Source organism: Elephas maximus, chromosome 5 (genome assembly GCF_024166365.1).
Source record: "Elephas maximus indicus isolate mEleMax1 chromosome 5, mEleMax1 primary haplotype, whole genome shotgun sequence".
Lineage (NCBI taxonomy): Eukaryota > Metazoa > Chordata > Mammalia > Proboscidea > Elephantidae > Elephas > Elephas maximus.
Window position 1 is genome coordinate 90731290 of NC_064823.1, and position 14933 is coordinate 90746222.

At 35.2% G+C, this 14933-nt stretch overlaps 1 protein-coding gene across 3 annotated transcripts; it reads left to right on the forward strand.

Moving 5' to 3' along the window:
• Nucleotides 1-2287: 2287 nt before the first annotated feature.
• Nucleotides 2288-13808, forward strand: LOC126077125 (UDP-glucuronosyltransferase 2B17-like). 3 transcript variants are annotated; one of them, XM_049886159.1, is made up of 6 exons: nt 2288-3015; nt 4435-4579; nt 9760-9891; nt 10769-10856; nt 11317-11536; nt 13535-13808. In XM_049886159.1, the coding sequence occupies exons 1-6, from the start codon at nt 2288-2290 to the stop codon at nt 13806-13808; spliced, it is 1587 nt and encodes a 528-aa protein (XP_049742116.1). The 3 variants fall into 3 exon arrangements, with proteins under 3 accessions (XP_049742116.1, XP_049742115.1, XP_049742117.1); XM_049886158.1 differs by having other exon boundaries at nt 2288-3011; nt 4431-4579; XM_049886160.1 differs by lacking the exon at nt 9760-9891 and having other exon boundaries at nt 2288-3011; nt 4431-4579.
• The last annotated feature ends 1125 nt before the right edge of the window (nt 13809-14933 follow it).

Here is a 14933-nt window from a genome sequence, read left to right on the forward strand (position 1 = left end):
ACTCACCTCTAACGAAGGGGATAAGGTATATAATCGTTACAGAGAATACGTAGATTACAGGCAATATTGTTGAATATTGTCCATGTCACGTTGCTATAAAAAAAAGTTTCAGAAAATTTGAAACAAAAATAGTATAATCTTTTCTTTGGAAAATAAATAAAATATGTGTAAACTTGAATAAACATATAAAAAATACACAAAAAAAACCCATTGCCATCAAGTTGATTCCGACTCATAGCCACCATATAGGGCAAAATAGAACTTCCCCATAGAGTTTCCAAGGAGCGCCTGGTGGATTCAAACTGCTGACCTTTTGGTTAGCAGCTGTGGTACTTAACCACTACACCACCAGGGGTTCCATAAAAATACAAGGGATCTAAAATGGCCAAAACAATCTTGAAAAAGAAAACATGAAGTTGAAGGACTTACACTTTCTGATTTTAAAATCTATAAATCAACAGTAATCAGGACAGTGTGGTAGAGGCATACAGATAGATGTATAGATCATGGAATAGAATGGAGAATGCAGAAAGACAACCACACACTTATGGTCAGCTGATTTTCTACAAGGGTACCAAAACAATTCAATTGGGAAAAACAGTCTTTTTAACAAGTGATAATGGGAAAACAATATCCACATGTAAAAGAATGAAACTGGACTGCCTACCTTAACCCATATATCAAAATTAAACACTTGTGCTTCAAAGAACATCATCAAGAATGTGAAAACACAGCCCTCCAAATGGGAAAAAATATTTGCAAATCATATATCTGATAAGGAACTTGTATCAAGAATATATAAAGAACTCTTTTTTTCAATTCAATAATAAAAGACAAATAACCCAAAGAAAAAATGGACAAATAATCTGGATAGACATTTCTCCAAAGAAAATATACTAATGGCCAACAAGCACATGAAAAAAAGCTCACCATCATTCATCATCAGAGAAATGTCATTAAAAACCACAATGAGACACCACTTCACACTCATTTGGATAACTATAATCAAGACAGGTAATAATAAGTGTTGTTAAGAATGTGGAGAATCTAAATTAATGGTGGTGAATTAACTTGGTAGAGATAGCAAGAATGATGACACAACATGAAGAAAGTAACCAAGGTCACTGAATTGTACATGTAGAAATTGTTGAATGGGTGTATGTTTTGCTGTGTCTATACTTTCACCAAAAATAAATATTTTAAAAAAGAATTAGAATTATCAAAAAAAAAAAAAAAGAATGTGGAGAAATTGGAACACTTATGCAAGCAATTTTTAAAAACGGTCTGTCATGAGGTTAAACATAGAGTAACTATATAATCCAGCAATTCTACTTCTAGATGTTTCCCCAGGAGGAACGAATATGTATGTCTACACAAACCTTGCAGATGAATGTTCATAAACAGCATAATAGACAAAAAGTGGAAACAACCCAAGTGTCTATCAACTGATAAATGGGTGAGCAAAAGTGGTGTATCCACACAATGGAACATTATCTTAAATAATAAGAAATAAAGCCTTGTACATAATATAACAGATAAATCTTGAAAACATTATGCTAAATGAAAGAAAACGGTCAGAAAAAAAAAACAAAACACATATTGTATGATTCCATTTATATGAAATGTCCAGAACAGGAAAATCAGTAGAGACAGAAAGTCAATTAGCAGTTTTCTAGGATTGTGGGGAGAGGGAGGATGGGAAGACTGAAGGGTCATGGGTAAGGGGCACAGGGTTTCTTTTTGGAATGATTAAAATGTTCTAAAATGATCATGGTGGTGGTTGTACTAACAGCCATTGAATGGTACATGCTAAATTGATGAATTGTTTGGTATGTGAGTTATATGATAATAAAGATTTCACGAGACACAAAAAGCCTGGAACCGTGATATCCAAAAAAATGCAGATGGAACTGCATAATTACTTTATCTTTAGTTCTTGCATCAAGCAGACTGCAGTCACAAGTGGCCTCACACTTGCCACTGTTCTTAACACTATTCTAAAACCTATTATATAACATAGGTGACACCCAAATGTTAGGCCATTAACTTTCAGCTGCGTGATAGCACTTATGATAAAAGAGACATTAACTACACTCATACAAACACAAGGTCATCTCCCCTTTGCTTTTTCCACTTGACAATCACATGCTCTGACTATTTGTATAATGTGTTTACTTTGATGTGTAAGAGTTGTATTTTAACTTCTTGATTGATTTCTCCTGGAATATAAACATGAGCAATGGCAGAAGGGAACAGAAATTTGAAAAGAAGAATTCATTAAACCAGGATGTCTACAAAATGGATTTCAGCTCTTCTGCTGATACAACTGAGCTGTTACTTTAGCTCTGGAACTTGTGGAAAAGTGCTGGTGTGGCCAACAGAATATAGTCATTGGATCAATATAAAGACAATACTAGATGAACTTATTCAGAGGGGTCATGAGGTGACTGTTCTAACATCGTCAGCTTCCATTCTTATTGATCCCAGCAAACCATCCGCTATTAAATTTGAGGTTTATCCTACATCTCTTACCAAAGATGATTTTGATTTTCTTTTTGTGAAGTTGATCAGGAAATGGACATATGATCTGCCAAAAGATACATTTTGGACATATTTTTCAAAAATACAGGAAATAACTTGGAAATATTCTGATTTTATTGAAAAGCTCTGTAAAGATGTAGTTTTCAACAAGAAACTAATGATGAAACTACAAGAATCAAACTTTGATGTTGTTCTTGCAGATGCCATTGGTCCTTGTGGTGAGCTGTTGGCTGAGCTACTTAAAATACCATTTGTGTATAGTCTCCGGTTCACTTCTGGCTATACAGTTGAAAAGTATAGTGGAGGACTTTTAACCCCTCCTTCCTATGTACCTATTGTTCTGTCAGAATTGCATGATCAAATGACATTCTTGGAGAGGGTAAAAAACATGATATATGTGCTTTATTTTGACTTTTGGTTCCAGACATTTAAGGAGAAGAAGTGGAATCAGTTTTACAGTGAAGTACTAGGTAAGTCATGTTTTTGGTTGATAGAATGAAATCCTAAATTTCTTTGTGCTTTCAAAGGTGAGTTTTTATTTAAAAAAAAAAAAAAGCAGGGGATTTTTTTTTTAAATGAAAATATGCAATCATTTATCAATCTCACTAATATGGAATTAGAAGAACCTGGGGGCCCATCACTAGGACAGGAGACTCCAGGAAGTCAGAAACCTAAAAATTAAGACATTTACAATTTCTTTAATTAATTACATGGCCATTTTATTGTAACTTTAAAAATTCATCGTAAACCTCAGTGAATGAATGGATGACCATTGACCTGTAGGTTGAAGAGTGACACACATATTTCTAGCGTAACAGTCTATATAACTGAAACCTGTTGCCATCAAATCAATTCTGACTCATAGCAACCCTATAGGCCAGAGTATAACTCTCCATAGGTTTTCCAAACAGTGGCTGCTGGATTCGAACTGCTAACCTTTCACTTAGCAGCCAAGCACATAACCACTGCACCACCAGGGCTCCAACTATCTATGTAGCACTGGGAAAATTACTTCTCCTGTAGCTCATTTTCCTTATTTATTAATTAAAATATTTTTCCATATTACCTTCTCAGGACTCCTTCTCATTTGAGAGATATACTAGACTCAAATAATTATAATTTTTGTCTACAATATTTTCTTCATCTGCTAGCCAAATGGCCATAACCAAAATAACATAATTCTCCAAAACTTGTGCCAGGTGAACCTTGAGGTTTCCAATGATTCCACATTTCTTTCACTAAAGTGCTTAAAAATTATCTGTCTTACAGACCTATGATGTTCTTGAAGGGTTGATATAGAAGTTATTAGCCTGTATTCTTTTTTAAGTATGTCTATTAAAAAAAAATACTGAGTGACCACATCTCTCTATTTCCACAATTTTGGGGAATTTTCCAGCTTTTAATTGCAAATACTTTTGTTTAATAATGAAATATTATTTAGCTCTTGACTTGAACCAGAGGCAGTAGTTGGTATGAGGAATTGAGCCAAACACAGAAAAACCTCACAGTTTAGTCGGAAAATCAAGTATCAGGGGGCTGGCTTGCTAAATTGTAGAAACTAGACTTAAGTACTTCTGGGAAAAGTGTTTCCATGGCTATGGTAGGAGTAATTGATTGGAAAGCTCAACTTCCATTGTTTGCAGTTTCGCATCTATTACTTTTGCAACTTTATTGAAAACAAATGCATATTTAATTCTACAGTGACTTAGGCTTAATAACTGTTTACGGTGATGAAAGTCCTGATGTGACATTAGAGATCTAAGGCTCCTCTCACACTTTTAAGCACCTTTGGCTCCATTATTCCACGTTTCCTTCAGAAAATTACCTGGATATTCAGAGGACATTTTTCCCAAGTTACCTGCACCTTTTGTCTTCTCTTTCCTTTTCAGGAAGACCCACTACATTATATGAGACAATGGGGAAAGCTGAAATATGGCTCATTCGAACCTATTGGGATTTTGAATTTCCACGCCCTCTCTTGCCACATTTTGACTTTGTTGGAGGGCTCCACTGCAAACCTGCCAAACCCTTGCCTAAGGTAAACTTATTACTGTTGATTTTGTATTTTCAGTTGAAACAATTCTACATTCTTCATTCAGAATGTTTGACTAAGTAGGAAAGATGTGGGACGTGGGGTAAAGTGACCTACAAATTAGAAATTCATCTGTTTCCACATCACCATGAGTATGTGAATATTGTTATCCTGACAAAATAAAGTGTAATAGCTGTGTGACTTTGATATCAGGATCTACTAAATTGAAGCCTTCATTTTCAACACATCAGAAATTATCAATCATTCATTCAAAGAATATGTTTAGAGTGACTACCATATTCCAGGTAAACTAGGTGCTGGTTGGATATACAGAGAAACTAAGCAGACATGGTTTCTGCCCAATCTCCTGTCCCACCCCATAACACACACACCTTATATTCTAGTTGGAAAAACAGAACAGAAACAAGTAATAAAAATAAAGTGTAAAAAATGGTATAATAGGGAAAGACCACATTGCTAAGGGAATACCCAGCAGGAAGCACTGAAAGTAACCCAGACTCGTTGATAATTAAGGTGAAGGATGTACAGGAATAGGCAGAGGAGGTGAAGGAAAAAGAAAGACAAAATGAGAGTAGCTAGAATAGTAATGGCGGTCCCCAAGACCTTCTATTCCAGCATAAAAAGGAGGAGTAATGAGGCGGATGATGTAGGAGAGGTTAGTTGGAGACAAAAGGAGTTTGAAACATCTATTAAAGGCATGGGGAAGCCAGTGGAAAGAGTTAAGCAAGGAAGAGATATGATCAGATTTCTTTTTCTAAAAGAGCCCTCTAGATGCAGTTACTGAATTGAATTGTGAAGGACCAAGACCGTGCAATGACAGACCCCTCAGAAGGTTGTTGCAGGAGATCAGGCACCAGATGATAGAAAACTAGACTAGAATGTTCATAGAATGAGGACTGTTCCTATAATACTACAAACCCCACATAGTGGTTGTATGGAAAATATTAGTCACTACATATAAAACACTTAAACTGTCTCTGGCCCAAGGTAAGTAATCCAAAAGTAATATTAACCATAATAACTATTGCTATTTTTTACTATTACAAATACTATCAATCATTTCACCTGTGTCAGGCACGTTAGATACAGTTCTAATTTAATAGGAACTGGTTTTCCAACACATCAACATTATATTCTCTGGCAAAGTCCTAAAGAACACATATTCTGTGGAGTTTTTCAAAGTGGATGTATATCTATTGGCAAACGCATGAAGTAGGTTGAAATGCTTAAATTTTGTTGTAAGGATTCAGGCTCTTCTCCAGTATTGTAGCTTAGAAGAAGACCATTCCTAAACAATATAAATGGGTGAAATCAAATAGATGCTGCCAACAATATTTGCAACTAACCCAAACTTTACTGGCTTTACAGTAGCCTTGATTTACAGCACCGAAACCATTCATCATTTCAAACCCCAGAGTTTTACCTCTTTGAGAATAAAAGGAATGGTTTAGCCTATCTATCAGAGGAAGTTTTCTACCATACATCAACCCTATAGGAAACCTCAGGAAAACATCTTGTATTAAAAATAGAAATTAAAAAACTGTTGTGGTCGAATCAATTCCAACTGATAGTGGCCCTATAAGACAAAGTAGAACTACCCCATAGGGTTTCCAAGCAGTGGCCGGTGGATTCAAACTGCTGACCTCTTGCTTAGAAGCCGAACGCTTAACTACTGCTGCACCATCCGGGCTCCTCTTTGAGTATACGGTTATCTAGATCATAGCTGCCTGAAAAAATGAACAAAGAAAATGTATGCTGTGCACATAAGGACAGTAAATTCTGCGTACGTAATAAAGACCAAATAAATTCTACCAATTTTATCTAAAAATTCCCCTTAGTTTGAAATAATTCTGTCAGTAAATAGGATAAATATTCCTTATTGAGAAAAGCAAAAATCTAATATATTTTTAATTAATATTACACCTTTAAGACATAAATAAAAAGCAAGCATTCCTTATCGCACTAGTATATAATCTTTAAGACATCGATTTTGTCAACCTTTTGTTGGCAGCAACATAAAACTGAGATCCTATTTGAGGACTCAAACTCAATATTTATTTGGAGTGCAAGTTGTTTAGGCTATATATAATATCTTTCATAGGGTCCAAAAGATTAATGAAAGTTTTACGCAATCTAACCTTATTCGTGAAAGATTTTCCCATCCACATTAAGGAAAAATCACAGTCTTAGGAGGAGGAAAAGGAGAAAGTATAACAGAACAATCGTTAAAATAATTTGTTTAGACTAATTGTTATTTAAATTTCAGAAACAGGACTTGAATCCAACTCAATGACTGTGAAGAATTATATTATCCTTTATTATAAAAAGTGATTTCTCCCCCCCATATTACTTGCTTTTCAATTAATTATTAGACTCTCAGATAATTTCTGACTTAAAAAAAAAAAAGCCCTTGGCAAAAAGCATCAAAAGATTTAAAAATTCTTACACTCTTTGACCTCATAATATACTCTTATGAACATACACAGAGAAAAAGAAAATCAAGATGTGTAGCATCAATATTTATGGCAGTTCTATTTAAAAAGTAAACATTGAAAGTAATCTAAATCCCAACATCAATGAGAAGTTAAATAACATAGTATGTGTATCCACACCATTACAATCATTTCATGAAAGAATGCTTAATCACACAAAATCAATCATTACACAGGTTTAGTTGGAAAATGTGGGGCAAAATGATAAACATAATACGATGACAAATTTCTTGTAGAAAAAAGGAGTGTACACTGGGATTACAGTTTTCTAAATATAAGTCATATATATACATCTCAGCATATGAACAGGGTAAACACTAGAATGAAAGCATACAGATTTTAAAAACTTTCGGGACAGGAAGTGTGGGTGAACCTTTTTTTCTTCTATAATTTTCATACTTTTCCAAAATTTCTTACACTGAGCTTGTATTATTTTCATAAAGGCATCACAGAATAGGAACTAACCAGTCCACGTCAGTGATTAATCTATAAAGAAAGGTTGTATTACTATAATAGTATCCAGGTCCGTCTTCCACAGCAAAGATAAAGGAGGTGTTGGATCAACCGTTTGATCAACGACTCTAAACAAGATTACTTTAAATCCTGCTGTGAGCCGCTGGAATCATACAGAAAGCCTGGTTGCACCATGTGATTCATAGGAGCTGTACCAAACCAAAAACCCGTTGCCGTCCAGTGGATTCCGACTCATAGCAACCCTATAGGACAGAGTAGAACTGCCCCCATAGAATTTCCAAGGAGCACCTGATGGATTCAAACTGCCGACCTTTTGGTTAGCAGCTGAAGCACTTAACCACTACACCACCAGGGTTTCCAGGAGTTGTACACTGAGCCTTATATTGAAACTGGCTTCAACAGGTTAAAATTACACTTTTGATGAAAGCTCTGAGTAGCATATAGTCTGCACAGTGGGGTTTGGAATATATTTTCTTTCTTTTGCTTTTCTATAAAAGCGGTGAAGGAGTTTGAGAAGTTTTATGCCAATGATATTAGGTTCAGAAAGTATAGTTTTTATGTTGGAAGGGGTCAGTCATTATTTTATAGTAAAAAAAAAAAAAGAACTAATAATGAATTTAAGACAGAAGGAATGAAAAAGAAAAAGTTAAGTATATAGTTTTGGCAAGATATCCAGGAAACTTTTGATTCTGCATTTTCTTTTTATTTGGTGGCAGGGTGCATTCATTAAGGAATGTGAAGTTATCCTAACACAACAATTAATTTATTCAAAAATAAGGCAGGATCAGGGAACACAAGTCAAAACAATTCTCAAACAAATCCACATGAACACATCTTCACCAGGAACTTCATACAGTATGAAGAGAGCTTCTCAAGAGGATGGCCAGATCCCAGCTGGAGAGAGGCCTGGCATACCTCTCCCACTGGGGAGAGAGTGCTTCCCTCAGGACACAGCGAGGTGATGATAAGGGTCCCTCACATTCTACAAGTGCATGGTTCATACTATGACTTCAGGGCAAGAAGTATCATAAGTGAGAAGCCCAGAGATAGGGACATTCTAGTATGTAACAACAAATGTATATTTAAGGATTGCAAATGGAAATCTTATGACTATTTCACAGAAATCCCAAACCCAAAGTTTTTTTTGAATGTTAGAGGTTCTTAATCTCCGGTCTTTAAGGGGTATTTTAGGGGAATATTTGGGAAACTATGAGAAAGTTTAAGATGTGACATAAAGGATTACATAACAGAAAAATATACAGAATTATCCCCAACATAACTAATTTTTCCTTAGTGTTCATAGTCAAGAAGTAAAACACTAATGACTCACAACTGAAAAAAACTCTCCAGAAAACCTACTGAAATAAAAATATGTGATTTAGTAGAACTGTAGCCAACCAGCTGCTTCTGACTCATGGTGACCCCATGTGTATCAGAGTAGAACTGTGCTCCATAGGGTTTTCATTGGTTGATTTTTCAGAAATACAGCATTGTGCCTTTCTTTTGGTGCACCTCTAGTTGGACTTGAACTTCCAACCTTTTGGTTAGTAGCCGAGCACAGTAATCATTTGCACTGTGCTGGGACTCCAGTAGAAATACAACTATACTGAATTAAAGCTGAGTTAAGATCCTGCTGTGGTGCCTCCTTCCAAGAATACATATTAGTAATTAATAATTGTAAATGAAGAATGAGGGTCTCTCTCACTAGTGCCTAATGGTTTAAATTCATATGTTGCTTATATCACACATACATACACACATTTACACAAATATACGTAATAGAGGCCATAGATCTCATATCATACATCACTTTCCAAAGGAACTGACTGACAAGTTTTGTTAAAAAACAGACACTATTCCAGTAATTTTCTCTCTATCAATACTTGAAGATCTCTGGGTGGTACAAACCTAATAATCAAAAAGTTGGAGGCTCTGATCTACATGATGGCAGCACAGAAGAAAGGTCTGGAGGTCTGTTTCCATAAACATTACAGCCAAAAAAAAAAAAAAACCCTTTGGAGCTCAAGTTCTACTCTGTAACATGTAGAGTTACCAAGAGTCAGAGTCACCACTATGGGAACAGTTTTGATTTTGGATGTCAGTACTTGATTTTCTCTCTTAAGTTGCTTGTGCCCAAATCTTAAACACTGTTCTATATTTTGTTGCTGTTTCATGATGAAGTAAATTCTTTCTTCACAGGAAATAGAAGAGTTCATCCAGAGCTCTGGAACACATGGTATTGTGGTGTTTACTCTTGGGTCAATGGTCAGTAATATCACAGAAGAAAAGGCCCATATGATTGCATCAGCCCTTGCCCAGATTCCACAAAAGGTAGATAAAGTGTCTTCATCATGAGTAAACATTCACTAGTCTGTTCAACAGAGGGTCTAATTATGGATATTTTCTGCAGGAAAATAAAACATTATGAAAGCTCCAATTTATCTCAAATTTCAGTTTGAAAAATATATAGGTGTTAGATGTTAAAATAAGGTATTTTTAGTTGATAATTACTTTAGCATTAACATTCTGATGAGAAATACATATATTTAACAGTTGCAGTGTGAAGTTTTGGCATTATAATGATGTTGTAGCCAGGAGTACAGGAATCACTGAATTCTGTCCTGTCATTTGCTCTTCTTCCTTGCAGGATTCCTGACGGCACTATACTCACTGCAGACATTATCAGAAAGGAGTGAAATTTTCATTAGGCAGTTAGGAGAAGGCTAGATTAGATGGGAAGGTAAAAACATATTTCACAGAACCACAAGTTCTGGAACAAGTGAGTGACTTCCATGTCATTCAAATAAAAATAAAAAGGGAGAAACGGGTTAAAAGGAAATTTAGAGATGAGAGACAGTACAATAAAGAAAGGAAAATAAATGTTGATCATTAGGAATCCACTACCATATTTTGCACTAGAATTATGACTGCCTAACAGTTGAATTTGTCATCGCTAATCTCCCGTAGGTGAAGCATTGTAATTACGTTCCATACCCAATGAGGTATGAAAATAAGTTCATTTAATGTGGGTATTCCTATTTACTTCACTCTTTTTGTAGTTCCAATTTCCCAGCATCTCTTGTCCTCATTTCCTCTGTCATATGGAAGGGGTTTGACTAGATGCTCTTTTAATCTCTGTAGAATTCTAATTTACTATAACTTTACAATTCTATTCATGGAATAAAGTATTTTTTTTTCACCTTAATAGGTGCTGTGGCGATTTGATGGCAAGAAACCAGACACCTTAGGACCCAATACTCGACTCTACAAGTGGATCCCCCAGAATGATCTTCTTGGTAAGATTAGAGAAGGAATACTGAAAATATAAGTAACAGCCAATCAGAGGGATAATAATCCAACAGAAAACCAATTGTTGAGCATTTATTATTGAAAAACTCAAAAATAAAGCATAAGTTCTTTATTTCCTAGTTCTAGAGAGAAAAAAAGATGAAATGTAATAGTCAACATTTTTATTATATATGGTCATAATCTTTATGGCCAGAATCAAGGTATCTGTATTTCAGGTGTAAGCACCTCTCATTTGGAATTTTTTAATACCTCCTGGATCATCTCTCTGTTTCCTAAAACTCCCACCTGATGCCTATCCTTTCCACTGTTGGAGTGGTATTTCAAATGCAGCTGAAAAATAACAGCCCCTCCTTTAGTACCACTGAGTTCATTCCCTATATTTCCCATTTATCATTTTATTCCTAAGAATTATAATGAATAATTTTGCTAAATTTCACCCATTCCTAGGTCATCCAAAGACCAAAGCTTTTATAACTCATGGTGGAACCAATGGCATCTATGAGGCTATCTACCATGGGATCCCTATGGTGGGCATTCCCTTGTTTGCCGATCAACCTGATAACATTGCTCGTATAAAGGCCAATGGGGCAGCAGTGAGCCTGGACATGAACACAATGACAAGTACAGATTTGCTCAGTGCTTTGAAGACAGTCATCAATGACCCATCGTAAGTGGTTACAATAAGCTCTATTTGTTTGTTTGTTCGTGTTTTGTTGATGTTGGGGGAATGATTTGTCAGAGATTTGAGGCTAATGAGGAAGTTTTGAAACAGCCAATCAGGAAAATGAGAGGAACCACTGATGTTGGAAATGGAAGAATTACAAGGTGAGAACAAAATTGAATTAGGGACAATGAATGTTTTAACAGTACTACCCTGCACAGTTCTGTGACTTTCAGCATGAGACTCATTAAATGTTTTAAACTCTTCTTAAATGGCTTATTTTTAGTAAATCAGCATGACATGCTGCTGTTGCTGTTAGATGCCATCAAGTCAGTAACAACTGATACCGACTCTATGTAAAACAGAACGAAACACTGCCCTATCCTGCATCATCCTCACAATCGTTCTATGTTTGAGCCCAGTGTTGGAGCCACTGTGTCAATCCATATCGTTTAGGGTCTTCCTCTTTTTCCCTGACCCTCTACTTTACCAAGTAAGATGTCCTTCTCAAAGGACTGGTTCATCCTGATAACCTGTCCAAAGTATGTGACATGGAGTCTTAACATACATCCTTCTAAGGAGAATTCTTGCTGTACTTCTTGCAAGACAAATTTGTTTGTTCTTCTGACACTCAATGGTATATTCGATATTCTTGGCCAATACCATAATTCAAAGGCATCAATTCTTCTTTGGTCTTCTTTATTCATTGTCTAGCTTTTGCTAACAATTTTTTTTTTGTATGGCTCATTCTAAATGATTTCCATGTAAAGCAAATTTTTGTGTTATTTTAAAAGGAACATATCTTTCATTTGGTGAGTGCATATTAAGCATCTCTCTAGTATAGATGTCCTCATACACCTTTTAATTTTTAATAAATACAGTGATATTGAAAATAATAGTTCATTTATTAGCTTATGTGTATTGAATGCTTATCACATGCTTGGCAGTGTCTAAGTTCTTCACTTGCATGATGTGACTTCTTCATTATAGCCTTTCTCTATTACATTGCAAAAATGATTCAGGAGTAGTGCCTTCCTCTCAAAAACTAAGTCCTCTCACTGAGTTTTTTAAATAACAGGGAGAGAAGTTACCTCCACTGCTGTTGCTACAGTGCCATACTATAGCACTTTGGGATTCAGAGTTCATAAGCAATATGCCTTCATTCACTCTTCTTCCTTGAGCATAGTCATTTTCAAGAGAAAATAAAATAAAATAAAACTACAATGCCTCAAAGTGCAATACTGAGCACCCTCCAGATTCTAAAATAACAATACTAATGAGAACAACAACAATAATAACTGCAAACATTTTCTGAGAGTCTACTACATGATAGAAACAATTTAAGTATTCTAAGACTCAATCTATTATTCCTTGCAATAATCAGATAAAAAGGCACTATTCCCATTCATTCCATTTTAACAAAGAGAAAACTGAGGCATGGAGAAAAAAAAATAACTTGCCCAAAGAAGTCAGCAATTAAGTATCAGAATTAGGATTCAAACCAAGACAATCCACTTTCACATTTTTAATTACTCAATCACTGGCATAAGGTCAGTACCAATTCCTGGCCAACACCAATAGCTGAGCAGCCTTGTCTGGACCTCATCATGAACCTGCCTTCCACTTCTGGGTAAGGTAGTAATTTGAATCTTGTATCCTATGTCCATTAACAATTTCATAATGAATAATTTAAACTCTGCACGCTCAAATGATGATGTTTTCCTTATTTTTTTCCTTTTTTGCCTTTAGGGCTTAGATCATTCCATTCTGTATCCTAAAAATACATGTCCTCTCCTAACTTCTATCTTTCTTTACATCTTGAAATCCTAAGAATTTGACAAATTCTGGAGCTTACACTAAAATCTCTATAAACATCTGGGAGGAAAATAATATATTTTTCTTCGAATCTATGTGGCACTCATTTTTACCATCTGCATGAAAATTTTACTTATTTATCTTTTCTGACTTATTCTGTAAGTTGATGTCTATTTGATTTTTCTTCAGCTATAAAGAGAACGCTATGAGGTTATCAGCCATTCATCATGATCAGCCTGTTAAGCCCCTGGACCGAGCCGTCTTCTGGGTCGAGTTTGTCATGCGCCACAAAGGAGCCAAACACCTTCGCCCAGCCTCCCTCAGCCTCACCTGGTACCAGTACCACTCTTTGGATGTGGTTGGGTTTCTACTGGCTTGTATGGCAATTATTACTTTTCTTGTCATAAGATGTTGCTTGTTTGGTTATCAAATGTTTTGTAAGACAGGAAAGAAGAGGGAGTAAGCCTCTTTAAGACCTAAGACTAATAGGCATGATAAGTGAGAGCATTACATTTAATTCAGCCATTATGGTTCAAGTTGTGGGAAGATTCTCTCCCACTTTTTTCAAGAATGGGCTTTTTCTGATTTCCCCAATATTTTACTCTTAGTTAAATGTTGTGGTATTAGTTAATCCATTCTTCCCTAAGGAGGAATAATCTTGTGCGTATTTTGATAAATTTCTCCTTAATATTCCTCTTGAAATGGACCGTTCCATTCATTAGACAGATTATAGTCAAGGTATTATTCTCATTATGTAAATCCTGAAAATATTCTACTTTGGCAATGACTGTATAATTTCATATCTGGGAAACAAAATGAAACTCACTGGAGCCTAAACCGATAATTTTGAAAAGATCAGAAAGCCTGAAGTTTTCATTCTGTTTTTTCAGAAATATTTTCTACATAAATAATGTACATTCATATGAAATATATGTATCCTTATCCCCAGTGAAATATAAAGCATTTCTTCATGAAATTTTTATTTCTTTCAGAACTTTCAGAAGTTCTGAGTGGTTTAAACTGGCTTTCAACCTAAATTATGCAATGCTACAAAGTCTTTGGTTTAAAAGACTACAGATATCTTCCACACCAGCCTTGAATATGCCTGAGTTATTGTTTTCCCTTTATTGAATGACTCTTTGTAATTGGATAATAAGGCACAAAATAAAAGGACAGAGTAGTTCCCTTGATTGTGAATAATAGATGGGACCCAACAAGTTTAGTCCAATGCCTCTGGATTATAATGTTAAAAGATCCTCACTTTTTTGGACTTGTCAATTCACATACTTTAATACCTAGAATATTTAGGAGGTGAAAACCAGAATGTTATATAAATCCTTTTTATTGATTCTTCCCTCCATCACATAGAAAAAGTAAGTTGCAGATAGAATAAAGAGCTAAATTTTGTTATGTGCAACAATTTTTAAAATCTGTGCATTAGAAAGTATTAGAAAATGCAAAAAGGCCTCCAAATTTGTCTTTGAATATCAGTAAAAAGAGCCCTTGGATGCAGAACAAATTACAGAGAAGAAAGAAACTATTTCTTTGCAGTTTCTTCTGACTAATAAGAGATACTTTAAACACTTAG

What these genes read in the sequence shown, in the direction of transcription:
- LOC126077125 (XM_049886159.1), top strand. Translation starts at nt 2,288, where the DNA reads ATGTCTACAAAATGGATTTCAGCTCTTCTGCTGATACAACTGAGCTGT. An exon ending in CTGCCAAACCCTTGCCTAAG is followed by an intron (nt 4,580 to 9,759) that starts GTAAACTTATTA and finishes CTTTCTTCACAG; the next exon opens with GAAATAGAAGAGTTCATCCA. An exon ending in TTGCCCAGATTCCACAAAAG is followed by an intron (nt 9,892 to 10,768) that starts GTAGATAAAGTG and finishes TCACCTTAATAG; the next exon opens with GTGCTGTGGCGATTTGATGG.